This window comes from Lissotriton vulgaris, chromosome 1_1, assembly GCF_964263255.1.
Source record: "Lissotriton vulgaris chromosome 1_1, aLisVul1.2, whole genome shotgun sequence".
Lineage (NCBI taxonomy): Eukaryota > Metazoa > Chordata > Amphibia > Caudata > Salamandridae > Lissotriton > Lissotriton vulgaris.
The window spans coordinates 1,740,679,869-1,740,699,038 of NC_141685.1; the positions used below are offsets into that span (position 1 = coordinate 1,740,679,869).

Consider the following 19,170-nt stretch of genomic DNA (forward strand, 5'->3'; position numbering starts at 1 on the left):
TAGGTTTGGTCAGAGGGGTGTGAAACCCAGAGCGTCTGGCCATGTGCGTTTGCCCTCTGATCAGGCTACCGCTTCAGGAGGATCTCCTATCCCAGCAGAAGGCCAGGATCCTTCACCTGAACCTGTCCAAACGACAACTGCATGCTTGGAGATTGAGCAGTGGAGGACAATTGCATTTGATCTACCACCTGAAGTTGTGGATGTCATGCTGGCTGCCAGTCGCTCTTTCACCAATTGATGTCGGTTGCTGGGACAAATGTGTGACCTAGTGTGGAATCCGCAAAACAGACCTTGTTTAAGCCAAGCTGTCGGATGTTTTATTGTTTGTTTTGTCTTTGGCCCAGCAAAGACTTGCAGAGGGCACTGTTAAAAGTTATTTGTTGGCCCTCTCTGCCTTTTTTTTGTTTATTAGACCAATCATACTTGTTTAAATCACATGTTGTCATGAGGTTAATTAAATCTTTGACTTACATGTCCCCTCCCAACCATTTTTGATGCCGCAGTGGGACTTTAACTTAGCCCTGAATTCTCTTTTATGTTCGCCCTTCAAGCCGGTGTACAGCTGCTCATTGTATCTTCTGGTTAAAATGATGCCCTTCCTTATTCTGATCACTTTATCCTGTGTGGGTAAACTTCAGCCGCTGCCTGTGCAACTGCCCTACACCACCTTTTTTCCAGACAAACTGGAGCTGAGAACTCTTGCTTTAGGCTTTGACTTCGATCTTACAAATGACCAACAGATGGACGACCAGGTCTTTGTGGCAATTCTCTGGGGTGAAAAAAGAAAAGCAGTGCATGACAGGACACTGTTGAAGGAGATAATCCTATCCATTATTATGTGCTACACACTGGCTATGAAGCAGCCTCCAGTGGGACTGAGGATCCATTCCTCCAAGGCTAACGCTGCTACCACTGCATTGGTACCAAGAGTGCCTGTCCTTGACATCTGCTGGGCTGCATCATGGTATTCAGTGCATACATTCACGAAGCACTACTGGTTCCTACGGGAAAAGCATTTGGCCTGTTCGGCCCTGCAAGATTTTTTGTTTCTGCGTCCTCTCCATTGACCCTTCAGGTTTGGGAGGTACTGCTTTCATATCTATTCTAAAGGTGAGCAATCTGAGGTTAGAAATATCCATCAGTAGAACACATAGCTTACCTTTGGTAACGCTCTTCCTGGTGGATACTTTATCTAACCGCAGATTCCTCACTGCCCTCCCCATTTAGTAGAGTGGCCTCATGTTGTTTACCATTTAAAAAGTTCCCGAGTGATAGATATGCAGACTGGCAATGACAATTGTTAATGGTCTATATCTGAAGACACGAAAAGAGTAAAGCATGGAACTGACATCAGCATGCAGAGGTTGCACTTACATGCAGCTTTGCTTCATCCCTTCTGGGGGCGGTGTGGAGCTACACAGTGCCACGTAGCTGCACATGGCAGTACTACTAAGACAACTCCGGGATTAAGTTTGGTGCCCTGGAAAATTCTAAAGGTGAGGAATCTGCAGTTAGACAGAGCTACCAGAAAGAGTCTTAACGAAGGTTAGTAACTTAGGGGCAGATTTACAATAAAAGTGACTCAGTGAGTGCCGCAAGCCATTTGCCGTCACCGCACTGAGTCACTTTCAAAACACAGAGATGCAACATATTTACAACAATATGTTGCATTTCTGTGCTTCCCTCTGCGCTGGCGGACAAACTGCTGCCATGCGCCAGCGCAGGCCCCCTAGCACCATGGTGCAAGAATGACTTCATTGTGGGGAGATTGTTTATGTGCAGGAAGGGACACCTTCCAGTGCATAAACAATCACCAGAGGTGATTTCCTCTTTCCATGGGAGCTGCAGAATGCAGCACCCATAGAAAGAGTAAAACAACTAGGATAAATGAATACATTTCTCCTCATTGTGCCTCTCTATGCCTCCCTTGGGAGGCGTACCATTCAGACACATTTCCTGATTTACGATTTCTCATGTCTGGTTCCATGGGTGTTTCATGGGAACACCCACAGCAACACCCATGGAACTCCCCTTTCACAAGGACGTGGGTGGCAGGGTGGCTTTTCCTGTCCTTGTAAATATGTGGTAGTAAAATGCACCACTGGTGCATCACAAAAAGTGACGCACCTGTGGCGTAAGGGGCTTATAAATCTGCCCCTTAATCTTCACAGATAAAATTTTCCATATTGGGAAGGGGTTGCTTTATTTGGGGGGTGTAATTACTTTTGCATTCACTGCTTTTTACGCTACCATACAGGAAGCTGGAATATTGAGAAACATGGGCACAAGTAATGGTGTAGTACGTTTTGTAACGAAAACCTCAATAACTCTGCTGAAACATATATTTGATCTCGAACATCACAGCTATTTTTCCCTTATAGAGGTGCTGCCCTGTCATCTATTGCAGGGTATAGTCATCTTAAAATCAGTGAAATGTATGTTGATATCTAAAGCCATGGTAATCTTTTACCCTACCCATTAACAATGAAGAATGCTCTTAAGACAGTGACAACATGACTCGATAAAATCTATGCAATCTATACTGGCATTTGAGCATTAAAAGCCTCTTTACAGCAAAATAAAGACTTTAATGTGTTATATGCACAAATAATCTCTATTTAAATTTTATTGAAGGAGAGATTCACCCTGCAGACAAAACACTGATGCCTCCTAGTCACCTACAATGCCTCTAATTTTAAGAGGCCTAAGTAATTTTAAGAAGATGCTTACGTTATTGGTGTCTGCCATTTGGTACACTGACCACCCCGCATCTGGGAGATGCAGGATTATATAAATAATAATTGTAAATGTAGGCTCTTTTGAATAGTGTATGCATTTGCAAGCGGTCTAGCCCGTGACAAAATATGCACCAAGGCTGGTAAACACAGAGTAATTTAGTGGTAAATAAATGTGACATTGCAGGTGGTGTACTCTGATGTGTGTGTGCTTGGTAGAGGAAGGAGATTTTAGCAAATCCGAATACATTTTCACTTCAATGCTCCCACCTTGGCCTTGCTCAGGTGAGTATGGAATGATGCTCAACAGTCAAAATGCCTGCAAATGTCTTCTTCATTCTGTGCCATCTGTTATTTGAAAGGCTGTCCACAATAGGAGACAAACTTGCCAACTTGTTCCATTTCGTTCCTTGTAGGGAAGAGATAAAAAAATGATTTTTAGTTTCATAGTATGAATTTCACAAAACGTATGGCACATTGTCTTTATAGGAATGATAGAACAAAACAATTAATTCTAATATTTTATGGTTTAAATCTTTTTATTGATTTCAAAACAAACAATAACCCAAGACCCTCGGCTCCTCAGATACATTGCAAAAGAGACAATAAAGTTGCGTTACATAGTTACTGTTGGTAATAGGCATGGAGCGGGTCCACGGAATAAACAAGGGAAGGGTCTAGTGGAAGATTGAAAATCTCCTCCCCAACATACCCCCTCACCCTACCCTCCACCCTCCCCACCCACCCCTTGTCCACCTTAAACTAAAAAGAGGGAAGGGAAACATGAATGAGAGCAGCCTGGCATTTAGTGAATTCTAATATATTAAATGATGAGCTTGGGTAGGCTTCTCAAAACACATTAAAAGCTGATTTTTAAATAATTTAATGCAAGAGGTGCGCTCATCGAGGTAGTACGTTCCTGGATAGAAACCACAGATCCCTGCACAAAGACAATCGTCTAAGTACTGCTCAGCCTTCTGAATAAATCACTAATGTAATTTAAGCCCATAATATATTAGATTTAATTCATCATATGTTTACTTTTTTTTTTATTATAAGCTTCGAAACATAGATTAAAAAGCAACTCAAAGAAAAGAGAAAAAATTGACACTTCGGTCATGACAGTTATAACACAATAGAATACATATGTAATACACATTAAAGTAAAAAAATGACGAACAGCAGTTTAGCACAAATCAAAAGTACGAAAAAACGAATTAATCAACCAATTCCTAAATGGTGCCCATATTTTCAAGCCCCTCTAACGTCTCCTCCTACCACTTCTCAATAACACAGCTGATTCCAGATTATACAGAGCTAAGATCCTTGCTCTCCAATTCAAAAATGTAGGAGGGACCGGGTTAATCCATTCAGAGGTTATGCATAACCGTACTAATGCCATTACAATACAGAGAAACGCGGATTCATGAGCTGATCTAACAGTTTGCGTTTCAGAACCCATTATTACCAGCTCCGAGGAAAATACAACAGAAATTTTTATGGAGTTGTTAATGGATGATTGTATATCTAGAAGAAATTCGCCCAAATTAATACATGAAAAAAACATATGTATATCATTGGCTGCCGGTAGACCGCATCTTGGGCAGCACTGAGCCCAACCGCCTCCCCATTTAGATATTTTAGCCGGGGTATAGTACAGGTCGAACAGCGCCATAAAGCTTTTGGAGCGAAGGCTCCCTGATATTAAAACCAAATTTGAAAGCTCCAAAGCAGAAACGCTGTCTGTGCCAACTTTTCCTAATTTAATATCCAGTTTTGAGTTCTGGGAGGAAAGATCGTCAGGGAGGCCCGCCAATAAGTTCTGATAAAGAGCCCCAATACGAGCCTTCCTCGGGATCAAATCCATGAGTGTGATTTTCCCAAGCGCAGTAGGAGAGTTTTGCAAGTGGTTGCCTATTTAGCTATGTAACTGTAAGTATTTGAAAAATGTGTGCGTGTCCAAACCGAACTTATCTTTCAAAGATATAAAGGAAGCCATATTGCCATCATAGGCTAAATCCCCCAACGTAAAAATATCATGAGATCTCCACCTAATTGTGACTGCATCCTGAAAAATAGAAGGCAATAGCCTAGCGGCTGCCAAAGGTGTATAGAAATTAATATTAGGGATCAGCCATTTCCGACGCACCTTCCTCCAGTCTGAATACATTGCTTTAATCACCTTAAACTTAGTTTTTTTATAGTAGCTGGACTCCAGGACTGAGGAGAGAATGCGCTTATCCTCCTCCCCTAAACCTATCTCGAATATAGAAGGACTAAGTGCTGGTGGAAGTGGGGCCCGCAGACCGAAGAGTGGCTGAGAAAGATGTTGCAGAAGCGCAGCCCAATTGTACAACTAGGAACTGCCCACCCACCCCTGTCCAAAGGCAGCCTTATCCATTTAGCAGCCCTTCGAGGAAGGTGATAACTCCATAAAAACCTATTGTTTTTTTGTACTGTATTGCGCACAGCTACCCGCAGTGGGTTTCCCAGCGCTTGTATGAATACCGCAAGGGAACCCTTCCTGGCTTTCCCTGTGAAGTGTCCACTCCTGGGCACCCCCATGGTGCAGGCCAGGCATCCCTCGCGTTGTGGGGGTCGTTGTGGAGACTAAGCAAGCTATTGCCCAGAGTTGCAGCGTGGGACCTATGATCAGAATAGGCACTGAGGCGAGAATATCCGGTCAGGGGAATGAGCCCGAGACCCACCGAGGCAGGAATCGAACCCTGGTCCCTGGCCAGAGCTCTGCATCGAGGTCTGCCTGCTCTAACCATTGAGCCACACTTCTCCACACAACATTGCAACATCTTTCTGCACTGTAAAGGCTGGCCTGGGTGAATTCCAAAGGAATAGTCTTAAAAATATACAGAAATTTTGGCAAGATCAACATTTTTAATACATTCCTCCTGCCAAATAACGTCAGATGTAAGTTGTCCAACCTGCGGAGAGTAGAATTGACAGTGTCTATTATGGGTAAGATGTTTATATCCGGTACCTGCTCTACTGCAGCCGTGATTTTAACGCCCAAATAAGTTGTACTCTGGATGATTGGGGCATCTGAAGGGTCCATAGTGGATGACTGGATGACCCAGTGCTGGCTCACTCGACCAGGAGACTGGCCGCCATCTTGCCTCAGACCTTCATCATATGTTTCCTATGGAATATATTTTAGGTAGACATGGAAGGATAAAATAGCTGCAATATTTTTGGTGAATAGGTAGCCACCACTTTTAGGTTAAGTGTTCCAGGCAGTGCACCATTTCTGGTTGCAAAAGATCTATTGACACATTACAAGAACTTACAGCCCACACATTGCTTACGATTGGTTGGCTTTAATGTCACTTTCGTTTGCTTGCCTCTCATTTGATGGCTTGCCTTGTCCATCTAGTGTGCATACCTCTCCTGGAGCATAGCCTTTTAGTTGTTTCGTTCCACTGCTGAAGTTTTAGGGGACTCGTTTTTCCTTTTTGCTTAAGTACTTCATGACATTGTGTGTGTTTTACAGGTGTCCTTCGTGTGCTTCTCTGCACACCCACAACCATGCTGCTCACTCTCATCCATGTGCTTCTCTCTCCCCTTGCTCCGTGTTGGTTTCTCCCACCTGTGCGCTTCTCCAATTGCCCGTTTTGTTCTCTCCCTCGTGTACATCTCCTTTTGCCACCCTTGTTGCTCCCTCCTTTTGTGCTTCTTTCCACTTTTTGCCCCCACCTCCTACCCTGACTGCCCCTGCATTGCCCCCTTAGCCTCCAACCCATACTCCTTTAAATATTTTTAATTGTAGCTTTTTTGGGGAGGGTAAGCCAGCAAATAGATGTTGGCTTCTCTGATTTTTTTTTATAAATAAAAGCACTTTTGCACTAATTAATTTTCTCTTTTTTTCAAATTTGCTGATCCATCTCGGATCAGCAAATAATAAAAAATGGCGCCCACATCCCGCAGATGCATCATGTCACATTCAAACACCCACAAAAGAGTCGGCTGCCAGCAACTGTTTCGATGCACATTTTTACCTTTTGTTCATGCTGTACCGCACAAGCTTTTTTTGCTAGTGCTTGTACACTGCACAATAAGAACAAAAGGCACTGGCAGAACCAACGTGGCTTTCTACTGCTTTCTGATGCACCCATGACAACAATGTGTAAGCATAACATGAACTTTTTACTGTATTGCTTGTACTCTATCTTCTGTTGGCCATATTCATTCTTTACTTCCCAATGTAACCCTGGATAAAACAGCTGCTCTCCGTGATGAGATCCGGTTCATCACGAGTGCTCATGCTAACAATCCCACCATCCAACAAACAGCCCCCCTTCCATCCTAGACATGTGTATGTGATTTCCTGTTTTGCTTGCGCTCGAGATGTTCTGATTGCACTTCAAAACATGACTGATGCAGATACAATGCAGTGTGTTTCACATTCTATAACTATCCTAAGTATATCTTTTGTAGAAAAAGAAACAATGCATTTTTGCTTGAGTAAGATAACTATTAGCAGGTTGAATGTATTATCGTGTTTATCTAAGTGTATGTTTAGTCTGTGTATACACAAGCTTGGTTTGTCCTGCTGCAACGATTATTTTTCCATATTCCTGTATATACAAGCTCACAGAAAAACGAAATGCATCTCATAAGTGCTTTAATAAATGGAAGAAGAATGTTCTATTTTTTTCTATATTTGTAGTTTACTTTTACGTACATCAATGATTATTATTATTTACATATCCTCACACTGGGCAATATGTGTTCATCATCGCAGATGACTGTTATGTACAATGAGGTATACGCATATGTGAATTGTGTCTATGATGAGTCAGGGGTCCTTAGCAGTGCAACAGGTGCAGTGGCACCGGGGCACAGGGCTGCGAGCACAGCCAAAGATGGATGTTTTTTTAATACCAACACAAGATATGAGGGGACAACTTTCATAACTTGGACCAGGGCCAAGGCATCCTTGCTGCACCACTGCTCTCAATTTCCCTGGTAGATAACGACCTACTATAATCCAATCAAAATGCGGCATTCTGGTTCTGTGCACTTTTGTGATATGAAGCAAAACATGTTTACCTGAATTAAAATCATTGCTAAATGCAGTGACTTTGGGTATGACCCACAATTGTAGGGAAGGGAATTGGCAGCTGTGGGTGCCATCTGCATAGGGCAGTAATGCTAAAAGAACATGCATTCTTCAGAGTGAGAATACAAGAGAGAGGTTAGCACTGGGAGCTAGAGTTCAATCAGTACAATGGACACTCGATCTATAAAGGGATCAGTGGAGCAACAAATGTGCACAGAGGTGGACTCCACATTGTGTATTTTGGTGCACAAATACGTTGCGCTTACTCATGACCTGTAACTTTTCCTTCAGCTTGTAAAGAAGAATCCTTAATCAATCATCAAGGTTTGACGATTATACTGTTCTTGTAATGTAGGGAGGTGGTTACGTCATGCATGAAAGAGCGGACTAGTGATTACAGCCAGCGGCGGTTCCTTCACAGGCGCGCAAGGGTGTTGACCCGCTACTTCTGTAAGCCACTGCATCCCGGGCTCATTAGTTAAAAAAAAATGCTTAAATAGCCCCGTACCTCCATTCTTTCTTCATTATGGGGCGGGGATGGTGGTCTGATGAAAGCCGTAGGTGGGTGGGATGAGCAGCTGGGGCTTTTAAAGGAGCTGTGCATGTCAGATTGACAGGTATTTTTGTGGTGGCCAATCTGACATGCGCAGTTCAGTCTTCCTCATTAAAGCCTAGCATGGAGCTGCGTAGGCGAATACACAGCCCCGTCAGCCTTCAATGGAGAGTTGGGTCTGCCATCGAGGCCGACATGACTTACAGGTGGGGGGCAGTGGTCCCGCGGGGTAATTTTAAATAAAAAATAAAAACTTACCTTCGGCGGTCGGTCCAGCATCACGTCACGCATGCAGCCTACATGCAGAAAGCAGGAGAGTGTGCATGACTTGTTTGGTCGGCCCTGGAGGTGACCAAACAGTCAGCACCCCAACATTGGGTTAGCCACTCTTCCCCAACTCACCCATGCGCCTGCCCACAACCAAACCCTTCTTCTGCTTTCTCGCAGTGTGAGAAGCAGAACCATAAAATGGTATTTATACCATTTTTTGAGTTTGCTTCTCGCACTGCGAGAAAGCAGTGGGGTGAATCCCTCTGCCAATATGGATAAGCCGCCCCTGCATGTCTGTGTACCCCAGCCAATCCAAGCCCTGCTGTTATCCTGTTTAGTACTATAAGCAGCATAAGAACAGTGCTTGGATTGGCTGTTTATCTAAGGTTTGTTTTTCCCCTGCCAGCACACACAGTAACGTTCCAGTAGCGTGACTCCATGAGGAAGGAGGATTTAACCTCAGGACTCAGAGTCTAACAGTGTGCTGAATCGCACATTTTATCACAGTAACTCGCCATGAGACTTCCAGTATTCACCTTATTGCCCCACCACTTTCAAAGTCAGAAGCCACCATTGATTACAGCCAGTTTACATATACAGCTTGAAAATAATGCTCTGTTGATTGATATCATGTGAGTTTGACGCTTCCTACTTGACACAGAGGCAGGAGAACAGCACAATTAATTTAAAAATAAAATCACATTTTCTTTGAACAAATAACTTTATAGTTTAGCTTTGAACAACGTTAGAATGGAGTCGGGTTAATTAAAATGGGCCAAAATAAAATAAATAAGGTTCTGAGGTCCAAAGCTATTTTGTGATCGCAAAAGCTCAAATGAGTTCGCAAACGCCGAAATTCGCAGAATTTCGGCGTTTGTGAACTCATTTTCGCTAAATGGTATGTATGAAAGAATTTGGGTGCAAAATAAGGAATTGCAAAATTTGTGATTCCTTATTTTGCGATTGCATTTAAGGAATCGCAAATTTTGCGATTCCTTAAATCCTTGCGATTCCTTAAATGCAATGTATCATGCAAAAAAAATTGCTAATTGACCTTAAGGAATCGCAAATTACCACCAACTTCAAGTTGGTGGTAATTTGCGAATTCCTTGAAAAATGCACTTTTTTGCATTTTTCAAAGTGCACCGTGAAGCACATACCACATGTGCACCCATGCTGTTTTCCGGGGTGCAACAGGGTGTCCTTTGGACACCCCTGCACCCTTGAAATTATTCTCAATTTGCGATTCTCAAATTGCGAATCGCAAATTGAGAATAACTTCCCATTCATTCCTATGGGCCTCCTGGTCCATAGAAATGAATGGAAAAGTATTCCATAATTGCGATTCGCAATTTGCTAATAGCAATTATGGAATTTTAAGAAATCGCAAAAAAATTCGATTTTCTACATATATACCAATTTGCAAATCTCAAATAGCGATTTCTTAAAAATCACTATTTGAGATTCGCAAATGGGTACCTTCATACATATGGGCCCCAAATCATAGGGTTTGCAACTGCAAATGGCTTTTTTTCTATTCAGTAAAATCCATTTTCCAAGTTGGAAAAGCCATACTGAGTCGCAAAATTGGCTTTGAGTCAAACTCTGAGTTGCAATTAAGGAGATGTTTAAGAGGTGAGGTTCTGCAAATCCTATCTTGTCCCGTGAGGTTATGGTTCCGTCACGATTTTGGTGATGTCGTACCGTAGTTAGTAAGTTCGGCTAATATGGAGTGAATTCGTCACGTTAACTAGCGAGTTCATTACGTATTCAGAGACTTTGTCTCGAATATGGGTTCCATTTTGTCCGTGCCTCCATTTTGTGTTGCCATCACGTAGGCCGATGAATGTGGTCGAACGAATAAAGCGACCTGGCCTTTTCGTACCGGTATACATTAACTAGGTTCTTCTTGACTCTAAGGTGAACTGTAAGGATCTGATTCCTTCACCTGAAACTGACCCTGCTAAGCCAATTTCATTGATTGATCGTTGTCTGAGATTGCCAATCAATGTTCAGGACATCGTTAATTTTTAGTTTCTTTAAACATGCCTTATCTTGCTCGTTATCTGTCATTGTTTCCTTTCTATGTTTCTTCATTACATGCATTGTGCTTTCAATTATGGGTTTGTCCGGTTTGTGGAGATTGGATTTGGGACATTCTTAATAATTTACTTTGGGTTAGGTTATTGCAAACTGAGTTTTCTGTCATGTGATACTTTGTTTGAAAATGTACCTTATTGGTTAGAATTTGGTGCAGTGGGTGTCCATTTATAATGTGAATATTGGGTATAAAAAGGGATGTTTCGCCTTAGAAAATTGAGCAGTCTCCTGAGAATTTACACCGTGATGTATTTCCAGGATCACTGTTACTAGCCGCAGCTAATAAATTATGGTCTTTGACGGCACCCAGAAGTATTCCGTGTCTCTGTATACCAAGACAGGTGAATCCGAAGACTTTTGTGCGTGCCCCTGGTGCCGCTGGGTTTAAAAACCGGTTCTTCAACTGGCGCCCAATGTGGGGCGACTTCAGTGGTACCGGTCCAAGCCCGAAGATTCGTGAGGAAATTCTGGAGGAGGGCCCCCACTTCATCGACCCCTGCATGTCGAACGTGGACTGAAGGTTTTTACTGCAAAGCTTCCCCTTTCCGACGGCTACGAAGGACTGCTGCCCTGACTGTCGCCCTGCCTTGGACCGTCTTGTGATGATTTGTAAGGCAAGACTTTAGACGGTCTTCTGGTGGCGTGACAGACATTTTGGTTAAGTACAAGTGGGTCGCTCCCACGACTTTGTTTTGTTTCTTGGGTTTCTTTGATTCGGTCTTTGCAAATACCGAAGCCGAGGGGCTCGTAAATTTGCGAGTATATCGTTTTTGATAACCCCTTGAAGTTTGAAGCTAGATTAGTGAGCTATAAGATGCCTGTCTTAGCAAATTTAGGAAATGGTTTTGTTGTAGTTGTAACAGGGATTCCCGATTTGATGGCTCGTATCCGATACCTCTGGTTGGAACTCCGACTTATGAGCTCTATTCAAAGCATGGCGTGGGTCCCATTACGTTTAATGAAGTATGGGTCCGCTATACGAAGATGGTATCTTACAATGGCCCCAACATGGTAGTTTCGAATCAGATGTTTTAGACAATCTAGAAGTTGCGCTATTTAAGATGAAAGCCCGGCCGGCGATGTTTGACTCTTTCCGCCTCTGGCGTAAGGAAGCCAAACAGCGAGAAATTAGGCAAGCTAAGAGAGATAGGAAAGAATAGAATATTGCCCTGCCAATTGTGCCAAAAGCCTGGGAGTCGTCATTAGTAGTGACCTTTCTATGACGCCCCAGATAAGCGCGGTAGTCTCCTCAAGCCATTTCCAACTCAGGAAAATACGGAAAATCTCCCGCCTACTTACATCCGAGGCCCTTATCTTGGCCCTGCTTGCGCTAGTCATGTCTAGGCTTGACTATGCCAATGCACTATATGTAGGCATTTCTGCTTACCAACTCAGGAGGCTTCAGTTGATCCAGAACCAGGCTGCCCGCCTGATCCATTTTCAACCTAGAGATCAACATGTCCGCCCTCTCTTAAAAAGTCTCCACTGGCTTCCGGTTGCTGCCCGCTGCAAATTTAAGCTTGGCTGCATCATCTCCAAATCCCTCGCTGGTCATGGTCCCCTCTTCATTTCTTCTCTCCTCCACCCGTATGTTCCTTCTCGAACTCTTCGGTCATCCCAATCAGCCTTGTTATCAGTCCCTAGATACAAGAGGAAGAAACACGGCGGCCTCAAGTTCTCCTTTTTGGCCCCCACCTTCTGGAACTCCCTCCCCCTCCCTCTTAGGTTGTCCTCTCCTTATCCCAAGTTCAGATCCTCCCTCAAAACTTTTCTTTTCACTGAATCCTATAAATAACTGTTTCTTCTGTTTCCTCATCTGCTCTCTCCATTACAGCGCCAAGAAACCTAACGGTTTTAGTTGCGCTCTAGAAATTTATTTAACATAACATAACATAACATAACATTGATAATACAAGCTGCTAGGCAGTTTAAAGAAGAGGAAGAAGATCGTGCGATTGAGGTGTCAGATAGACAACATTGCATGGCCATTGACAAATGTTACCCGGCTTTGCCACCTCTTCTTCCAAATGTGACTAATGACCCTGAAAAGGATCCCTTGATGTCGCATTTGTTGAGATTACCACCCCCTTATGTGCAGAGTGCTACGGCACCTCCGCGACCCCCAGTTGTTTAACTCCCTGTTGTTGCCCAGCCACCCGTTCCTCCACAGTTGGTTCTTCCTCCCCCGTCGCAGCCCCCTCCAGTGCCGCCAGCCTTGCAACCAGCCTTGCCTCAAACTCCTTTGCCTTACTCTCCTTTAACTTAGACTTCCTTTGCTACTGACTCTACGTCTCTGTCACCTCAAAAGACTTTGTCTCCTGTCCTCATGTCAACTTCTTCTCCTTCTGCTCGACAACGAATGACTGAGACTGTCACTAGCCTTTTGTCTCCTTTCTTTGGGTCACTGAATATGACCCCTGTTTCTGCACGTAAACAAACGCGTAGTCAGCTCCCTAGTTCTGAGGAGCGGACAGTGTTAGATCTCCTTGCTCGTAGATGGGTTTTGAATGCCTCCAAGTATAGTCCACAAATGGTTATGGATGTCTTCCTGCAGTGGGAGGCACCAAAACAAAGGTATGTTTTTGATGTTATGTGTACTTTCCTCCGTGAAGAATGGGCAGAAAATGAATTTAGTCCAATTCCATTGGAACTACTTAATGTTCAGTCTGAATTTGCTAAAGGGACGATAGTGGGTCCCGATGTTGAGGAAGCGGTAGAGACGCTTCTTACATTTTGGTGTAGACTTCCTTCTCAGTCGTTGTTTGAACCTGATTCTTCTGTTAGGAGAAAAGTGAAGCAGTACCCGATGAGAGAGGTTCCCCCTGTATGGAGAGAGGCAGTTTTGACTGATGCCGCTCATGGTATTGCGGCTGCACCAGCTCATTTTCAGCAAATGTGGGTACATGTTCCTTGGAAGAGAGCTGAGGTCCTGGCTCTTAAGCAGACTTTGCCTGACCCCCGTAAAAATCCTGCTGGTTATTATAAAGAGTTGTCCCAGACAGTTGATGCGTGTGTTATGAATTTAGCTGACATAGATATGTTGTTGGGTAATGTAGTTCCTCAACCTTTGTGGGCAAAGATCCGTCACGAGGATCATGCAGTAGAGTTAGGAGATACATGGGTTAATATTGCTGCTGCAGATGGTCGGCAGGTAGGAGGGGCCAAACCCGAGCCTTTAGTTGCAGATCTACCAGGTAGAATTATTAATTTAATGAAAACCGTGATGCCTCCTATGCGAGTGAATTAGGACAAGTTAGCAGCATGCAAACAAAAGAAATATGAGAGTGTGTCTGATTTCTTCACCAGGTTTGAGGAAACATTCATTGATCATAGTGGTCAGGACATGAGTACAGAAGGTGGTCAAAGGTTGTTCGTAGATAGGTTTGTCTTTAATTTGCTTCCTGAGCTTTCTAATAAGTTTAAGGACTCAGAGTTCATGGGCTGTTTCTTCTTCGGCCCAGATATTGGCAACTGCACAATACTATGAGAACAGAGATACAGATGAGAAGGATAAAGCAAGAAGGATAAAGCAGAAAAGAAGACTAAAGAATTAAAAACAAAGGTTCTTCTACAACAGGCATATCCGCCTCGCCCTAATCAGCGTCAGTTTCAGCAATCTTCCCAGTTTCAGCAGCCCCCACAGTTTCAGAGATTGTTACAGAAGCCTGAGTCTTTTCCTCCGCGACTTCCGCTAGGCCCTAATCAGTGCGCTTATTGTAGAGAGGAAGGTCACTTTAAGAATAGTTGCCCGATTTGAAGGACTGGGTTGTGCTAAGACCCAGCGGTGCCAGGGATAACACCTAAAACCTTTGTGGGTAACCTGTTCCGGCGTACAAATGACAGAGACACGGGACACTTCCTTCGGCGTCAAGGATTCGAGGTTTATTACTGCAGGGAACACAGAAGTCACAAGAAGTACAGCATGTGTAGGTTCGAGCAGTCTGATTCAATTTGTACCTGTGGATCGCTCCTTTTTATACAGTTTTCATGCATAGGATAACATGGTGCACAAAGGTTTACAACTTGGTTCCCATCGTAAAGACCATAAGGGGTTGCTTTCATGTATTCAGGTCCCGGAACATAAGTACAGAAACGTTTGGTAGTTCCCAACTGTAAAAGCCCATCTTCCCACCATTAGTACATTCCAATCAGTAGTAAACGAATCGAGGAAGAGACAGGAACAGGTGCAGAGGAAGACAGAAACAGTGGGGAGATCGGAAAGGGTGTAAAAAGGGGTGGTATCGGGAAACACGAGCTGCAGGCATCAATGGGGACGTGCTTAATGAATGCACAGCTAAGACAATAGAGCGGCACGGCAAGATGAGCCTCGAGCGGGGCCATCTGCCTTACGGTGCCATCCCCCTCATCATAAAGACACTTTCAAAGGAAACGTGTCTTCCGCAGGAGCTTGGGAATCCCAGGGTCGCGAAGCGGACAGCGTCCGTTCGCTGGCTACTTGAGGGCAAGAAACAAAATGGATGCTGTATCTAAGATGGAACCCGTGGGTTCAGATGAAGAAACCCACGAAACAAACGAACGGTTTAGGCTAGCACAACGAAGACGCGTATACCCACTAAACTCGTCATTTGCGGTTCATAGATACCAGACTCGACCATATTCGTGCGAGTCAAAAACACCACTTGCGATCGTCACGGAACCTCAGACGCTCCTTTTGCCCTCATGTAGGCAAGCACTAGTCGGAATCATACTCGATATTCATCAGACCATCTAGATGTTGCTGTAACATAATTCTATCCATCAGAGTTCCTTTGGTAACAGGCGGCTGTCTTATACACGTCGTAGCACAGAGGCCACATAAGGCAGGACCACACTGCACACAAAGACAACACGTGAACAGGAATGCTACAACAACCCCAATGATCATCAGAATTTTCCAACCCCAAGTCGACCTTAGGCCCCAAAACCACCCAAGTAGCGTCCAATCCCCTACGTCCACGTGTATGGACTCAGAGATCTTATGCAACTTTGAGATAGCTTGATAGACAGTCGGAGCGTTATCTGGAATTAAAATACAGCAGCTCGAATGGATCACCTTACATACTCCACCTCGATCTGCTAAGACAACGTCTAAAACCATACGGTTTTGTAACGTCATAAGCCTATCCGCCTGTAGCTCTGCTGTGATATTACCAAGGGCACTGGCAGTGATATTAGCTGTCGATTCCACCACTCGAGTCAACTGTCTCAGGTTCCTACTATTGACCATAGGTCCCCAAAACGGAAAGAAACCCTTGAAAAAGTCTCCTGCCTCTTGACCGGCAGTGTCCTCTTCGCTAATCACGCCCCTCACAATTCGAGTCTTGTGGTAATCGGAGGCAACTGTAAAAGTCGGCGGCAACAAGTTTGCAATATAACATGTGCCCGCAAAGTCAAGGGGCAACCATGTATATGCACGATCATAACAGACAAAGTACGTACCCTTGGCAGTCAGAAACACAGGGGAAGAGAGCATTGGTAAGACATACGTCTCGGAGCAAGCACTCTCTCCAAGATGAGCTCTCGGGCTTCGGCCACGACCTTTTAGACAGAAATTACCAAGGTGGGGTACGATCCATATTGGAGACAAGCTTTTAAGCTGTCTTTCACCCACGAGCGCACTATACTCAGCCTCACTCAGATCCCTATAGGCTTGCACCTCTTCCTCTGGGATGAGCGACGGCTCATAGATATCCCTATCTAAATCAGCAATCGCTATGGCCAAAGGCTTGTGGTACGGACCGGGACCAAAGTGCGGAGGACGTGGCTCTCGATTGGGGTAGGAATCTAGTGCACTTCGAAACATTGTTTGGAATGCTCGAGCTGAACCCTGGGAACTATAAGGAAGAACCAAGTATGGAATTCCCTTATCGGTGGTATGTGGCATTAACCCACACACCCAACAATTGGTAGTGTTAACCACCAACTGATGCTGATGAAGGAGCTGAACAAAGGAATTATTCATAAATTCCGCACGTCGGACCTGCTCGTGTTGAGGTAGGATGTGGAAGGAATGAGGAGAAACAGTGGATGTAGGTTTAGGTTCAGAAGTAGGGGTAGGTGAGGCAGAAGGCAAGAACGACTGTATCATGTAATACACCCCACCCACCAATAGCGAAGAAACAGTTAAGAACAGAAGGAACACCTGAAACATGAAGCATTTTGTACGAGTAATTTGCTGCAACTTGAATCTTTGAGTCTGAGCTTTTTCCAAATCCACCAGCTTAGAGAATACCATCCTCTAAAACCGTCCGCAACGTTTTTGACGCACTTCGTTCTGTGTAGCAGTAGTCAATCCCCAGGAGTTCCCAGTAACCGACGGCCTTCGACCTAGTGTCAAGACCTACTAACCAGAAGGAAGTACCCGCGCGGCCCTACGGTCCACCCGGATGTAAGGTATTTTTTATTTACAAATATATACAAAATCTTCTAGCTGTGGAAGCAAAAACACATATGGAAACAAACTCACAATATTACAAAAACCCACAATTATACGAGTGTGTTCAGACTGAATGGTGTCAATGGGGTAACGTAGATGTCAAAGGGGAAAGCAAAGCTTTTATTAGTCTTTGGTATTGGATCGCAGAAAATAGCGGCTTTTCCCAGGACGTGTCTGTTCGTCAAACAACTGATCCGATGGTGGGACAGAGTTCTGCTGATCAGTCAATTGTTCAGATCTTGAGCTTTTCGATGGCTAGTGTTCAACAATGTCGTTCTGCTGCACTGAGGGCTCTCCAACAGGCTGAGCGTCGCTAAAAAGGGACGAAGGTCTGCACAGTTTCCGTTTCAGACGAAGCAATGCCCTTCCTCACCCACGAGTCTGCTGATAAAGGTATAGGTACCTTTTTAGTATGGGTGGCGTGCACCCAGTTTTTCCGTCCTTCCAATCGAACAGCAGTCCTCGTGGCAAGGAGCACTTGGTAGGGTCCAGTAAAGCGGGGTTCAAGGTTGCGCTTTCGTCCAAAGTTGCGTGTTACCACCCAGTCTCCAGGCTGGAGCTGGTGGCCTGGACCCTCCGTCTGCGTCGGCAGTGCTTCAAAAACCTGTTGGTGAATTAACCTCAGTTTAGCAGTCAGATCATGCAGATAATCGATCAACATTGGGTACTCAAGATCAGAATACACACTCGGTCTAGGGACCCCCCAAACATTTGCAGGACGGCCGAACACTATTTCGTAGGGACTGAGCCCTACTCGGGAGTGTACAGTCGCCCTAGTTGACAGAAGAGCTAGAGGCAAAGCGTCAGGCCACGAAAGACCAGTCGTAGCCTGAATCTTCGCTAACTTCAATTTAAGGGTGCCATTATACCCTTCAACCAAACCTGCTGACTGGGGATGATTGGCGCTATGGAATTTTTGAGTAATTCCAAGGCCCTTACACACACTCTTCATCACACTCCCCACAAACTCACTTCCATTATCAGACCATACAATCCGTGGCATTCCATACAGAGGGAAGTATTCCTTCAGTAGGATTTTTGCAGTGGACAGAGCAGTGTTATCTTTGAGAGGGTAGGCTTCGATCCATCGGGAGAATGCGCAAACCACAACTAAAACGTATTTCAGGTTATTGCATCGCTCCATATGGATGAAGTCTAGCTGAATTACCTCAAAGGGACATGAAGGGGGAGCAAAATGGCCAGGAGGTGTAGGGGTTCCTTTACCAGGGTTGTACATCATACATATCATGCAATTCTTGACCAATCTCTCAGCACACTTAGTAATACCGTCATTCTTCCATACAGTGGACAACAACTTACAGATACCTTTCGCACTAATATGTGCTAAACCGTGTGCCATCGTCACAACAGCTAGTACATACGCATCTGGCAACATCCACCTCTTGTTCTCCGACAAATCGATCCAACAACCGTTCGCATCCAACTTTCCCGTGCTCTCTTTCCACTTCGTCTTTTCAGTCTCGGTGGCCTCGTTCTGAATCGCTTTCACACTCTCGATGGTGTCCTCACACATACCAGTCTCTGTAGGCCACCTAACCGAACTCGTCACATACATTCTTGTGCTAAGGTTCCGGGCAGTCTCCTTAGCAGTCTCATCCGCAAACGCATTTCCACGACCAACATCATCTGTCACCTTTCGGTGCGCACTACATTTAACAATCGCCACCTGCTCAGGCAAAGTAAGTGCATCCAAGAGATCATTCACAAGCTGTCCATGCTGAATCTTAGTGCCATGCGACGTCATAAAACCTCTCTCTCGCCACAATCGTCCAAAACTATGTGCGACGCCAAAAGCATATTGGCTGTCGGTAAACACATTCACCCGTTTCCCTTTCGACAACACACACGCTCTAGCCAAAGCAATCAGCTCTGCCGCCTGAGCAGAATTCTGATTCAATCTCGCAGTTTCCACAACAGTACTCAATGTCACCACAGCATACGCAGTCGTTACGTCACCATTCGGTAACTTAAAACACGACCC

General features: G+C 44.5%; 1 protein-coding gene across 1 annotated transcript in view; it reads right to left on the reverse strand.

Annotated features, from left to right (window-relative positions):
* Positions 1–410: 410 nt before the first annotated feature.
* Positions 411–19,170, reverse strand: part of LOC147751132 (uncharacterized) — a 64,772-nt gene continuing 46,012 nt past the window's right edge. Inside the window, exon 4 of the mRNA XM_086937844.1 lies at positions 411–3,144. Within this exon, the coding sequence (XP_086793970.1) occupies positions 3,087–3,144 (58 nt within the window). The 3' untranslated portion in view covers positions 411–3,086. The remainder of the gene's footprint in view (positions 3,145–19,170) is intronic.